This window comes from Gekko japonicus, unplaced genomic scaffold (assembly GCF_001447785.1).
Source record: "Gekko japonicus isolate JY-2015 unplaced genomic scaffold, Gekko_japonicus_V1.1 scaffold897, whole genome shotgun sequence".
NCBI classification, from domain to species: Eukaryota; Metazoa; Chordata; class Lepidosauria; order Squamata; family Gekkonidae; genus Gekko; species Gekko japonicus.
In genome coordinates this window covers 904,007-915,746 of record NW_015164211.1, presented here as the reverse complement: position 1 = coordinate 915,746, position 11,740 = coordinate 904,007, and the positions used below count along the sequence as shown (strand labels likewise).

General features: G+C 40.5%; 1 protein-coding gene across 1 annotated transcript in view; it reads right to left on the bottom strand.

The window, feature by feature from the left end:
• Positions 1 to 3,229: 3,229 nt before the first annotated feature.
• TFB2M (transcription factor B2, mitochondrial) overlaps positions 3,230 to 11,740 on the bottom strand; it is a 16,675-nt gene continuing 8,164 nt past the window's right edge. Inside the window, exons 4-8 of the mRNA XM_015408455.1 lie at positions 10,393 to 10,541; positions 7,976 to 8,065; positions 6,949 to 7,011; positions 5,122 to 5,273; positions 3,230 to 4,402 (exon numbers count right to left, since the gene is read on the bottom strand). Of these exons, the coding sequence (XP_015263941.1) occupies positions 4,216 to 4,402; positions 5,122 to 5,273; positions 6,949 to 7,011; positions 7,976 to 8,065; positions 10,393 to 10,541 (641 nt within the window). The 3' untranslated portion in view covers positions 3,230 to 4,215. The remainder of the gene's footprint in view (positions 4,403 to 5,121; positions 5,274 to 6,948; positions 7,012 to 7,975; positions 8,066 to 10,392; positions 10,542 to 11,740) is intronic.

Below are 11,740 nucleotides of genomic sequence, written 5' to 3'. Positions count from 1 at the left end.
GCCCATTTATACTCACTCTCTGTTTTCTGTTTTTGAGCTAACTTAGGAGCCTTTGATGAGGAACTTTATCAAAAGCTTTCTGGAAGTCAAGGTAAACAATATCTATTGGATCCCCCTTGTCCACATGTTTGTTCACCCCCTCAAAGAACACTAACAGGTTAGTGAGACAAGATCTTCTCTTACAGAACCCATGCTGAGTCTGCCTCAATAGGATTTGTTCATCTATGTGCCTACTAATTCTTTCCTTAATAATGGTTTCCACCAATTTACCTGGTATCGACATCAGACTGACTGGCCTGTAATTTCCCAGATCTCCTCTGGAACCCTTTTTAAAGATGGGAGTGACATTAGCTACCTTCCAGTCCTCAGGAATGGAGGCAGATTTTAAGGAAAGATTACATATTTTTGTCAGGAGATCCACAAGTTCACATTTGAGTTCTTTCAGAATTCTTGGATGTATGCCATCTGGGCCTGGTGATTTATTAGTTTTTAAGTTGTCTATCAGTTTTAGGACCTCCTCTCTCGTCACCTCAATCTGACTCAGGTCTTTCAACACCCCTCCTGAAATCAGTGGTTCTGGAGTGGGCAAGCACTTCTCATCTTCCACAGTGAAGACAGAGGCAAAAAATGCATTTAGCTTCTCAGCCATTTCCCTATCATCCTTCAGTACTCCTTTTACCCCTTGGTCATCCAAGGGCCCCACTGCCTCCCTGGCTGGTTTCCTGCTTCTAATGTATTTGAAGAAAGTTTTGTTGGTTTTTATGTTTTTTGCTATATGCTCCTCATATTCCCTTTTTGCCTGCCTGACCATAGACTTGCATTTTACTTGCCATAGCCTGTGTTTTATTTTATCAGCCTCACTGTGACTAGCTTTCTACTGCTTAAAGGATCCTTTTTACCTTTTACAGCTTCCATTATATATTGCTGTAACAGGCTGCGTACCTTAATTGAATCCAAACTGTTAATGTGGGTAAGGGGATGGATTTTCCTTCTCATCTACTCTCTTTTCAGACCATATATATGCTAGGTGAAGCACAGATTGTCATAAACGTGAGGAATTACACAGAAGGGGATAGAGTAACTGTTATAAAGCAATAGGAAAGTACAATAGTACTGTTAGTGCCCTATACAAGGTATGCTTAATCCGTATTAATCTCAATTCAGTGGAATCTAGTCAGTATTTTCAACTAAAGTAAACCAGCCATACTGTGATTTAAAAATAACTATTTTAGTTCTTTAAGTCAGCAACTTTGGTACCCCGAAGACCAAGTCTTTTTAAATAAACCACCACTAATGAACACTGCTCTGGATTTTAATGTAAAACATTTTCTTGAAGTACAGACTACAAATGCTTCAAGAGCTTGTTTCAGTCTCTATTTCTCCATTTCACTATCTGCATGTCTTCATTAATGAAGACCCCTGGCTGATCAGTACACTGTTCTAGATTTCTGTCCTCCACTGATAATTGAATAAAAAGAACTCCATACCATATTCTTTTGCAATTTAGTGTTGTTGTTCAGTCGCACAGTCGAGTCTGACTCTTCGCGGCCCCATGGACCACATCACACCAGGCAATTTAGTAGCATGACATTATCTAGCTTGCAGACATGATCATGTTGCTAAGATAGTTTACTACAGGTAACTGATTCTACTTTGTCATGCAATAGAATTCCCTGCTTTCAAAGTGGAACTCTTTATGCATTAAATAATGAAACAGTAAAACACCAAAGTTTTTAAAGTACTTTATCCACATTATAAAATTAAGAATGCCTTTTTGTTGGGGGGAAGTTGTACCACAAACTGAGTGCCATACCAGTTTTAGAAAATGTATATCCCACTGTATCACAAATCTGATGCAAAATGCAGAGGCACAACATACTAGCTGATCTATGAGATTAATCCAAACCACCTTTTCTATGTGTATAGCAGAACTTCCTGAAAGGTTTCAGACACTCTCAGCAGCTATGATTAAAAACTACTTTTTTCTACCCACCCCCTAACATTTCAGGTTCTCAAATTCCAGTGTTTTAAGGCCACCACAGAACTATTTTCTGCATGGTCTGCAAATTTGCTTTAATGCCTCTCGCTCTATTAACATTTAAAATTGCCACATACTGAAATATTCAGTTATGTTATACATCTTCTACAGTGCAAAATCTCCCAGTTTTATGTGAGATGTAGGTTCTACAAAGTGGGAAATATAACCAGACCTCTTATTTAACATAAAACTATTATTCTAGACCACAACTATAATCTGATGTCACATTTCAGAGGCTGCACCTCTACCATATAATTATATTGGGGTACATTTTTATGGTGCATGTCACCTTCAGAATGCTATTGAAAGGCATGGAACAAGTGTCTTAACTATTTTTTTTTAAATAATGATGTAACAATTTTTATCAAATTCCAAGGACTATTTTGCCTCCCAGTTATTTGCCTCCCAGTGATTACTTCTCAGCCTTTCCAGGCACTTTAGATATATTTTTTAACGTATGTACACAGACAAACAGAAAATTCTATTTTACCTAATGCAGTAAGCAAAACCATAGGATCAAACCCATTTTTTCCTATGGCAGCCAGAGCCACCCAGATTCTGAGGAGGTAGGAGGACACTAGGGGAAGATGCAGCCAAGGTCCATCCCCCTTCCTCGCAGGTATGTATCTTGACTGAGCTGAAGGGCAACAGCCAGTGGTCACAACTGGATCATGCAATAAGCAGCTTGGTGGACCCAGATCAGCCTGTGCCAGTTTGATGCGCGGACTCTAATCTGGGAGAACCAGGTTTGATTCCCCACTCCTCCACTTGCATCTGGCTGGATGACCTTGGGCAAGCCGTAGCTCTGATAAGAGCTGTTCTTGAAAAAGAGCAGTTTCTGTCAAGAGCTCTCTCAGCCCCACCTACCTCACAGGGTGTCTGTTGTGGGGAGGGGAAGGGAAAGGAGTTTGTAAGCTGCTCTGAGACTCCTTTGGGTAGTGAAGGGCGGGGTATAAATCCAATCTCCTCTTCTTCTTCTCTACATGTGTTGGCTTTCTCCATTTGTTTTTGTTTGTAATTTTCTCCCCTTTTTTTCTAAGTTCCTTTGAGTCCCTTGGGGAAAAAGAGACCTAAAAATGCTTAAATATTGTACCTCCTTTGTAGCTGTAACCTTAGATTAACACAGAATTCATTGCACTTTAATGTTTAATTTAAAAAGTTAACAAATATTTACACAAAAGGAAAATCATAATTAGGAAGAGGTTTGGAGATAATGCCCTTACAATTGACACAGTAGTTCAAACCATACTCAGAGAACACTATCAACACTGTGTGTTCAATGGTGTTGGACCCTATAGAACTACAGTGTGACTTCGTAGAATGGCCTGTCACTGCTTCCTTCAATCCCTGTACCTCCTGAAAAACCACTCCTGAGTGTTGAAGGAGCCTCAGAAATGGGGAATATGGAATAGGGGCAGCAGCCAGAAATTGGGGGGGGGGGGGATCAGCAAAAGTCACAGTCTCCCAACCCTTGTGTGCCTCATACATTCACACTTTCTGTGCTGCCTCCCACACTGTACTCTATGAACTCACAAATAGCTTTTCAAGGCGATACATGGCAGAAGTGGGAATAGGGAAGAAAGAGAAGCTGTCATTGGTGAAGACACTCCATTTCTGTAAGGTGCAATTCATTTTTCTTTTAAAAGGGAAGAACTTTCACAAACCTGCTACAATTTCTAGTGTAACACAAGCAGTGGAGGAGTGGGGAGTCTTTAAACTGGAAATGCACAGGTGGTCTCTACTGCGCCTTGCTCCTTTTGTTCATTGCTATTTTGGCAGCATCTCACTTAAAAAGCAGGTTGCACACAGGAAGCCCACAGAGGACCCAAGATTCTTAGTTACTGAGAGAAAATGGAGGGCTTGCCGTATTTGACCTGTTCTCCAAATACAGATTACATACAACACAAAGGTTAAAAACAAAAGTCCTCCCCCCTCCCCCGTAACAGGCCTTCTGACAACCAAGAATCTTTTCATCATATCACAGAAAATGTCCAACTTTAAACTAAACAGTATCAAACATATTGCCCTTGCTTGCATCTGAAGGACCTCTGTTTTTCAAGAGGTGTCACTCTCGTTTGCACAGAAGTCATCTTTGTTGCAAATTTTCAAATTATTTTTTTTCTTTTGCATCGTCTTGAAAGTCACAAAGATTCTTTCCAAAGTATCAGGGCTTCATTTCAAAAATTTATGGCACTATTATCTTCTAAGGAATCTTCAAAAAGCCAGCTTTGGTCAAATTCTTTAGATTGTTCCATAGCTTCAAAAAGGCATTTGTACTCTTCTGGGTATAAATTGCCTGTTGTAATGTCTTCTGGTATCTCTATCTGTCTCAGCAGCTTCTTCCCACTCTCAAGACTCCATAAACTGAAAGACATCAGGGGGGAAATCTGTTACACTTGAATAGTTAAGAATGCCACTACTCAGAGAGAGCATTCAGCAGCTATTAAAACAACTACTTGACATTGTCTGAAAAACCATGACACCTTAATTCTTCCACTGATTGCAATGCACAATTTAGTGTACTACAGCAATTTAGTGTACTACAGGATGCTTTTGAAAGCATATTTATGCTTCTGAAGCAGTGGCCTCACATGCTTCTTAGCTGAAAATGAAAAGAGTTTCAAAAGTAGCTTTTGATAAGGCACGGTTATTGCTATTCAAATTTTTTAAAATCCCACTGAGCACACCCTTGGTCTGGAATGAAAGAACTGCACAATTAGTTACACATGTCTAAAAGTGGTCATAGATGTGTGTTTCATACAGCTACCTATTTCTGAAACAGACTGAAAATCAATTTTTATATGATATACTGTTTAAAGAAAGCAAAATCAAAACTCCAACTGTGGATGCCCATACATTTGGAAGTGCCTACAGAAGTTCCCGAATCCCAGCCACTACATTCACATACTCAGCCACACACAGCTCATTTATTGACTCAACTGTAGCTACACTGCCAACACTATACATGAAAGTGTATGTTTAATTTCAAAATACTTCATATTTTTCACATTTACACAATTGCAACATTCAAGTAAATTCTCTTCTACCATTTTTGTTAACTTCTGGATCTGACTTTTACTTACTTTAATTTGTCTACTAATTTTGTTCTGCATTTAGCTAGACACTGTTTTACCATCAAAATAAATATGTGTGAATTAGTGGTTGTCAAGCTGTCTGTAAATAAATTCTTCCGAGGTGTCATTCGCACTAAGCATAGGTGGTCATTCTGCAGCAGCTGTGTATAAAACAAAAAAGGCATTTTATTAAAATTGCATTTTGTACATATTTTAGCAAATACTCCTGTCCAGAAGTTGAACCTGCAGAACTGAGGGGGGGAAATAATTACCTTCCAAGTTGAAATGTTAGTGAGGAATCTGAACACCGTGTACAGAATTACTTCACTGGCAAAACATTTTATTCTCTGATCCACTGCTTTTTAACTTGTTCCACTGCTTTTTAACTTGTTCATTAATGATTTGGAGTTGGGAGTAAGCAGTGAAGTGGCTAAATTTGCGGATGATATGAAGTTGTTCAGGGTGGTGAAAACCAGTGAGGATTGTGAGGCACTCAAAAGGGATCTGTCAAGGATGGGCAAGTGGGCGTCAACATGGCAAATGGGGTTCAATGTGGCCAAGTGCAAGGTGATGCACATTGGAGCCAAAAACCCTAAATATAAATACACATTCATGGGGTCTGAACTGGCAGAGACTGATCAAGAGAGTTGTAGTGGATAACTCACTGAAAATGTCGAGACAGTGTGTGACTGCAATAAAAAAGGCCAATGCTATGCTGGGGTTTATTGGGAAGGGTATTGAAAACAGATCAGCCAATATCATAATGCCCCTATATAAATTAATGGCGCGACCTCATTTGGAATACTGTGTGCCGTTCTGGTCACCACACCTCAAAAAGGATATTATAGCTTTGGAAAAAGTGCAGAAAAGGGCAACTCGAATGATAAAAGCGTTGGAACACTTTCCCTATGAGGAAAGGTTAAAGCACTTAGGGCTCTTTAGCTTGGAGAAACGACAACTGAGGGGTGACATGATTGAGGTTTATAAGATTATGCATAAGATAGAGCAGGTAGAGAAAAAGGTACTTTTCTCCCTTTTCCACAATACAAGAACTCGTGGGCACTCCATGAAATTGCTGAGCGGTCGGGTTAGAACGGATAAAAGGAAGTACTTCTTCACCCAAAGAGTGATTAACACTTGGAATTCACGTCAACAGTGGGAGGGCTTCTAATGTCCTGGTGGACCTCCTGATGGCACCTGGTATTTTTGGCCACTGTGTGACAGAGTGTTGGACTGGATGGGCCTTTGGCCTGATCCAACATTGGCGTCTCTTATGTTCTTATGGGTCTGTTATCATTAGATTCTTTTGGACTGTGGATATTACACTTTGTCATGAGGTATGTATGTAACTACAGCAACAAGAAATTCTGCAACATGGATTATATACAAAAAGCATTCTGTGGACAACAATATCAGTACCTACATTTGATGCACTGTCTAATGACACTCCATCTTTCCCATTAAGTCAGTGTTTTAAGTTCACACTTTGGTCCACTGCCTCCTACTAGCTCGTTAAACCAAATGAGATGTGGCAGATCACTCAGTCTATAAATGCTGGCATTCTTCAAAAAGGCTTCAAAATTCCACTTGATCAGCACGAAATGAAACCTCTGTATTTCCAGCAGTGCCAGTTCATTATGTTTCATGAATCAACATACTTCCTTCGACCATGACAATCCAAACCTTATCCTACCACTTCACTTGTAAGTTGGAGGAAGAGGCTCCTTAGGCTGGGTTCATGCCTTTGTGTTTATGAGTGTTTCTTGTGAAGATGCAGATATCGAATCTAGGTACTACTACTGCATTTACGTCAGAATTCAGGAGGGGTAGGCTTACCACACTCTTCGGTATGGAGAGTCCACCATTTCTTGAATTAGTTAAAAACGAAGACCAAGGCTCCTAGAAGGAAATGGACCAAAAACCAAAATGTAATTATTATTTTTTTGAAAATTGAGACCATCAACATGACTGAGTCCTGGATCATGGGACATGAGGAGGGGAGACAACAGAAACTCTGTCTCAGTATTCAGTCAGCACTCTCTACGTGAGTTGCTCTATTTTCTGTACAAGCAGGATATCCACTATTTACCACATTTATGTTTCTTTCCTGGAACTCAAGACAGCATACATATGATTTTCAAGAAGCCTCCCAGCTAGGCACTTACCAGTTTAGACCTTCTGCAAGGTTGCTGTATCATAAAACATTTTAGACCAAAGCCAACTATGCAGTCAATCTTAACCAAATCCTCTGTAATAACTCTCTACATTAATTTACTACACAGATACTATTTAAGCCCTAAAAACCAGCCAAGGATTCTGAATACATAAATTACAGTTGACATTTTGAAATACAAAGAACCCCAACCACTTAGCCCCATGTTCACTTGGACATAAGGCTGCAATTTTAAGCATGATAACTTTGAACTGCATCCCATTGCATTCAGTAGGACTGACTTTGGAAGCAATATGTTAAAGAGCAGGCTGCAAGTGGACAATATCCTATGACCTTCTGGTAATCCAGAAAACTCCTACCCCCAGGGGCATTAAACTGTAACAATCAAACTTTGAACACAATCCAAAAATAATAGTAACTAAAATGGTGTATTTCCAAAATTCAGCGAGGTTCATGAGCATCTATGAAGCAAAGTGCTTCCATACCATGGGAGCAGGTTTGGATTCACCAACTGCTCATGTTCACCCATGTGAGCATGGCCCAAGAGATGTATTACCTAATTTTATGCATCTTTCCTTCAGTCAGCAAGGCAGTTTTTTGGACACTAATGTGTTTGACAGCAAATTACCACCTCATTTAATGTCGGACCATACATTTATATTACAAATCAGATTTAAAATAAATATTTACCATGTGCAGAAGCTGAACATCACAGGCTGTTTGCCAAAGTACACTTAGAGGCTGATAAATTCTTCGCTCTCCAGGCTTTGCAACAAGAGTCTGACAAAAAAAAAGTTGCAGTTTATACAACGTGAACACATTTGTCTGAGCAAACAGTTACCTGCATTAACAGATTTTTATCATGAAAAGAAACACAAAAGCTTGATTAAGGCAGAAAGTTTAGACTGCCTTATCGGAAGCCATACCAAAAGTAATTACAGGCTACCACAGAAATACCCTATTTACAATACATCTTACTCGTCCCAAGTCAATTCTAGTATTTCTTTACTACTGTTCATCTTCATACAGAAACAACTGTTGTTACAAAGCTGCAATTTTTAAAAATTTACACTTTGTTAATCTGCTCAATAAAAGTAAACCCTTCAAAAGAGAGATGCTATATTCCACAACTGCTGGGCAGGATTTTTCTATACCTTACTGTATGAGATAGACTGTAGTATAAAACAGTAAAACATATAGATCAGAATAATAAGAAAACTGGCTGAAGAGACTACATACAAATCAAACCATTAAAACTGCAATTATAATCTTTCTTCTCACCCCAACGTCCATCCCATCTAGACTAAGGCTCCCAGACAGACTTAACAGCTTCCCTTACAAATTGACCTGACAGGCAAAAAATATGTTGCAGTAATCTTTAAACTTTTTGCTTGCACTCTGCTTGAATATATCAAAAGGATGTCTATTGATAATGACTGATACAATAATTTCTTTGCAGAAACCTAAACAGTAAGTACCATCCCAACATACCATATTAAAAATAACTTTTACTAATAGGTTAACTACTTGTTGTTCAGTCACACAAGTCCGACTCTTCACGACCCCATGGACCACATCATGCCAGGCCCTCTTGTCTTCCGTCGTGCTTCGGAGTCTGCTTAATTTCATGTTCATTGCATCAAAAACACTGTCTAACCATCTCATCCTTTGCCGTCCCCATCTTCTTTGACCTTCAATCTTTCCCAGCATCAGGGTCTTCTCCAGTGAGTGCTCCCTTCTCATTTGATGACCAAAGTATTTGAGCTTCAGCTTTAGTATCTGGCCTTCCAGGGAACGGTCAGGGTTGATTTCTTTTAGGATTGACTGATTTCATCTCCTTGCAAGTCCAAGGGACTCTCAGGAGTCTTCTCCAGCACCATAATTCAAAAGCATCTATTCTTCGACGCTCAGCCTTCCTTATGGTCCAACTCTTGCAGCCATACATTACTACTGGAAACACCATTGCTTTGACCATACGGACTTTTGTCGGCAGGGTGATGTCTCTACTTTTTATTATGCTGCCTAGGTTTGCCATCATTTTCCTCCCAAGGAGCAGGCATCTTTTAATTTCATGGCTGCAGTCACTGTCTGCAGTGTTATTGGATCCCAGGAACATGAAGTCAGTCACTGCTTCCATGACTTCCCCTTCTATTTGCCAAGGAGTGATGGGGCCGGATGCCATGATCTTAGTTTTTTTGATGTTGAGCTTCAAGCCCACTTTTGCGCTCTCCTCTTTTACCCTGAGCATGAGGCTCTTAAGGTCCTCTTCACTTTCTGCCATCAGAGTGATATCGTCTGCATATCTGAGGTTGTTGATCTTTTTCCCAGCAATCTTAATTCCAGTTTGTGATTCATCCAGGCTGGCATTTTGCATGATGTACTCTGCATATAAATTAAATAAGCAAGGTGACAATATACATCCTTGTCATACTTCTTTTCCAATGCTAAACCAATCAGTTGTTCCATATCCGGTTCTAACTGTTGCTTCTTGACCATTATACAGGTTTCTCAAGAGACATGTGAGGTGGTCTGGTACTCCCATCTCTTTAAGGACCTGCCATAGTTTGTTGTGATCCACACAGGATCTGCTATAGTCAATGAAGCAAAAGTAGATGTTTTCCTGGTACTCTCTTGCTTTCTCCATAATCCAGCGAATGTTGGCAATTTGATCTCTAGTTCCTTTACCTCTTCGAAACTCAGCTTGTACTTCTGGCAGTTCTTTATCCACATACTGCTGAAGCCTAGCTTGTAGGATCTTGAGCATGACCTCGCTAGCGTGTGATATGAGTGCAACTGTGCGATAGTTTGAACATTCCTTGGCATTGCCCTTCTTTGGGATTGGAATGTAAACTGGTCTTTTCCAATCCTGTGGCCACTGTTGCGTTTTCCAAATTTGCTGGCAAATTGAGTGCAGCACTTTAACAGCATCATCTTTTAAGACTTTGAATAGCTCAGCTGGGATACCATCACCTCCACTAGCTTTGTTGTTAGTAATGAACACGCTCTTAGTAAAGAACACACTGGTCATAGGTTAACTACTATACTTCTTTAAAAACTATACTTCTTTAACAACTTAAGACTATTTAGAAGCTTTTTATAGATGTTACCTTGTACTCTTTTTCACTGACAAATAGGTTCAATTCTATTCTTCCGTATTTATATACAGAACCACGTTCATATAAAGAATAAATAAGCTTCCAAAGTAGGCTTCTTTCCCTTTTTTGTGGTACAATTCCAACTACTTTTAGAGGAATATCTGTTTTGAAAATGGACAAAAAGATAAAAAATTACTACATGCCCTATATGACTTCAGCAATCCTAATGTTGTAAATGACCTTGATATTGCATTTGATTTTAAAGCAAAATATAACAGAATCTGCATCGCTTCCACTCCTTTAATACTGACTTCAGAACACACCTCTACCTTCTTGCCACTTAGATCAGGGATGTCAAACATAAGGCGCAAGGGCTGGATCAGGCCCGTCCAGGGTTCTTATGTGGCCCGTGAGCAACTGATGCAAGGGGGGGGGGAGTGCTGGGGGGAGTGGGCAGAGCCACTCCATTATGGCTGTAGCACAGCAGAACAACCTCGCCTGCACCAGTCAAACATTGTGGGAGCATCTGCCCAGCACGGCACTGCTGCCTCTCCAGTCCGCCTCTGTGGGTTTTCCTCTGCACCCCCCCTCCCACCCCATGGGGCCGTGCAGTGAGAACACACTAACTCGGAGTTTACCAGCTGCTGTCCTTTATAGAGTTTGTATCTCTGGTACCTGGCATTATGCTTTATGGCACACATGGCCCATCCCATCAGAGAGACATTTATGTCAGATCCAGCCCTTGTAACAAATGAGTCTGACACCCCTGACTTAGATCCTCCACCAAGAATCTGTTCTGCACACTGCTACCACTAGAATTATGTTGGCAGCAAAATGGGTCAGGTCCTTCCCCACACTTATGGAACTTTCTCCCTAGGAGGCAAGTCTGATCCTGTTAGAGAGCGATCCTAAGTAGGTCTACTCAGAATCCTACTCATGCCAGTTCAATGGGGCTTACTCCCAGTAAAGTATTCTTAGGATTAAACTGCTCATGTTTATGGAAGATTCATGAAGACAGTTATGACCAACTGACCTCTAAAACCAGGATCCCTAGTACATCAAAAGTAGAGAGGTGGGAGATTAGGGGTCAATGCCTCACTGTAAAGCATAGTTTGATTGACAGGCTGCTGACTGTATGCACCCCTCCCCTTCTCTCTGACTGGTCAGCACCAGCTGAGGAGAGCTTTAAAAAGTCTTGTCAGAGTGGGTTAATGTCCTTTGGACTTTGGCTTGGCAGTAGCCAGTCAGGAGGAGGAAGAGGGGGAGGGGGAGGGGGAGGGGAGAGAGAGAGAGAGAGAGAGAGAGAGAGAGAGAGAGAGAGAGAGAGAGAGAGAGAGAGAGAGAGGGGGAGAGAGTGAGA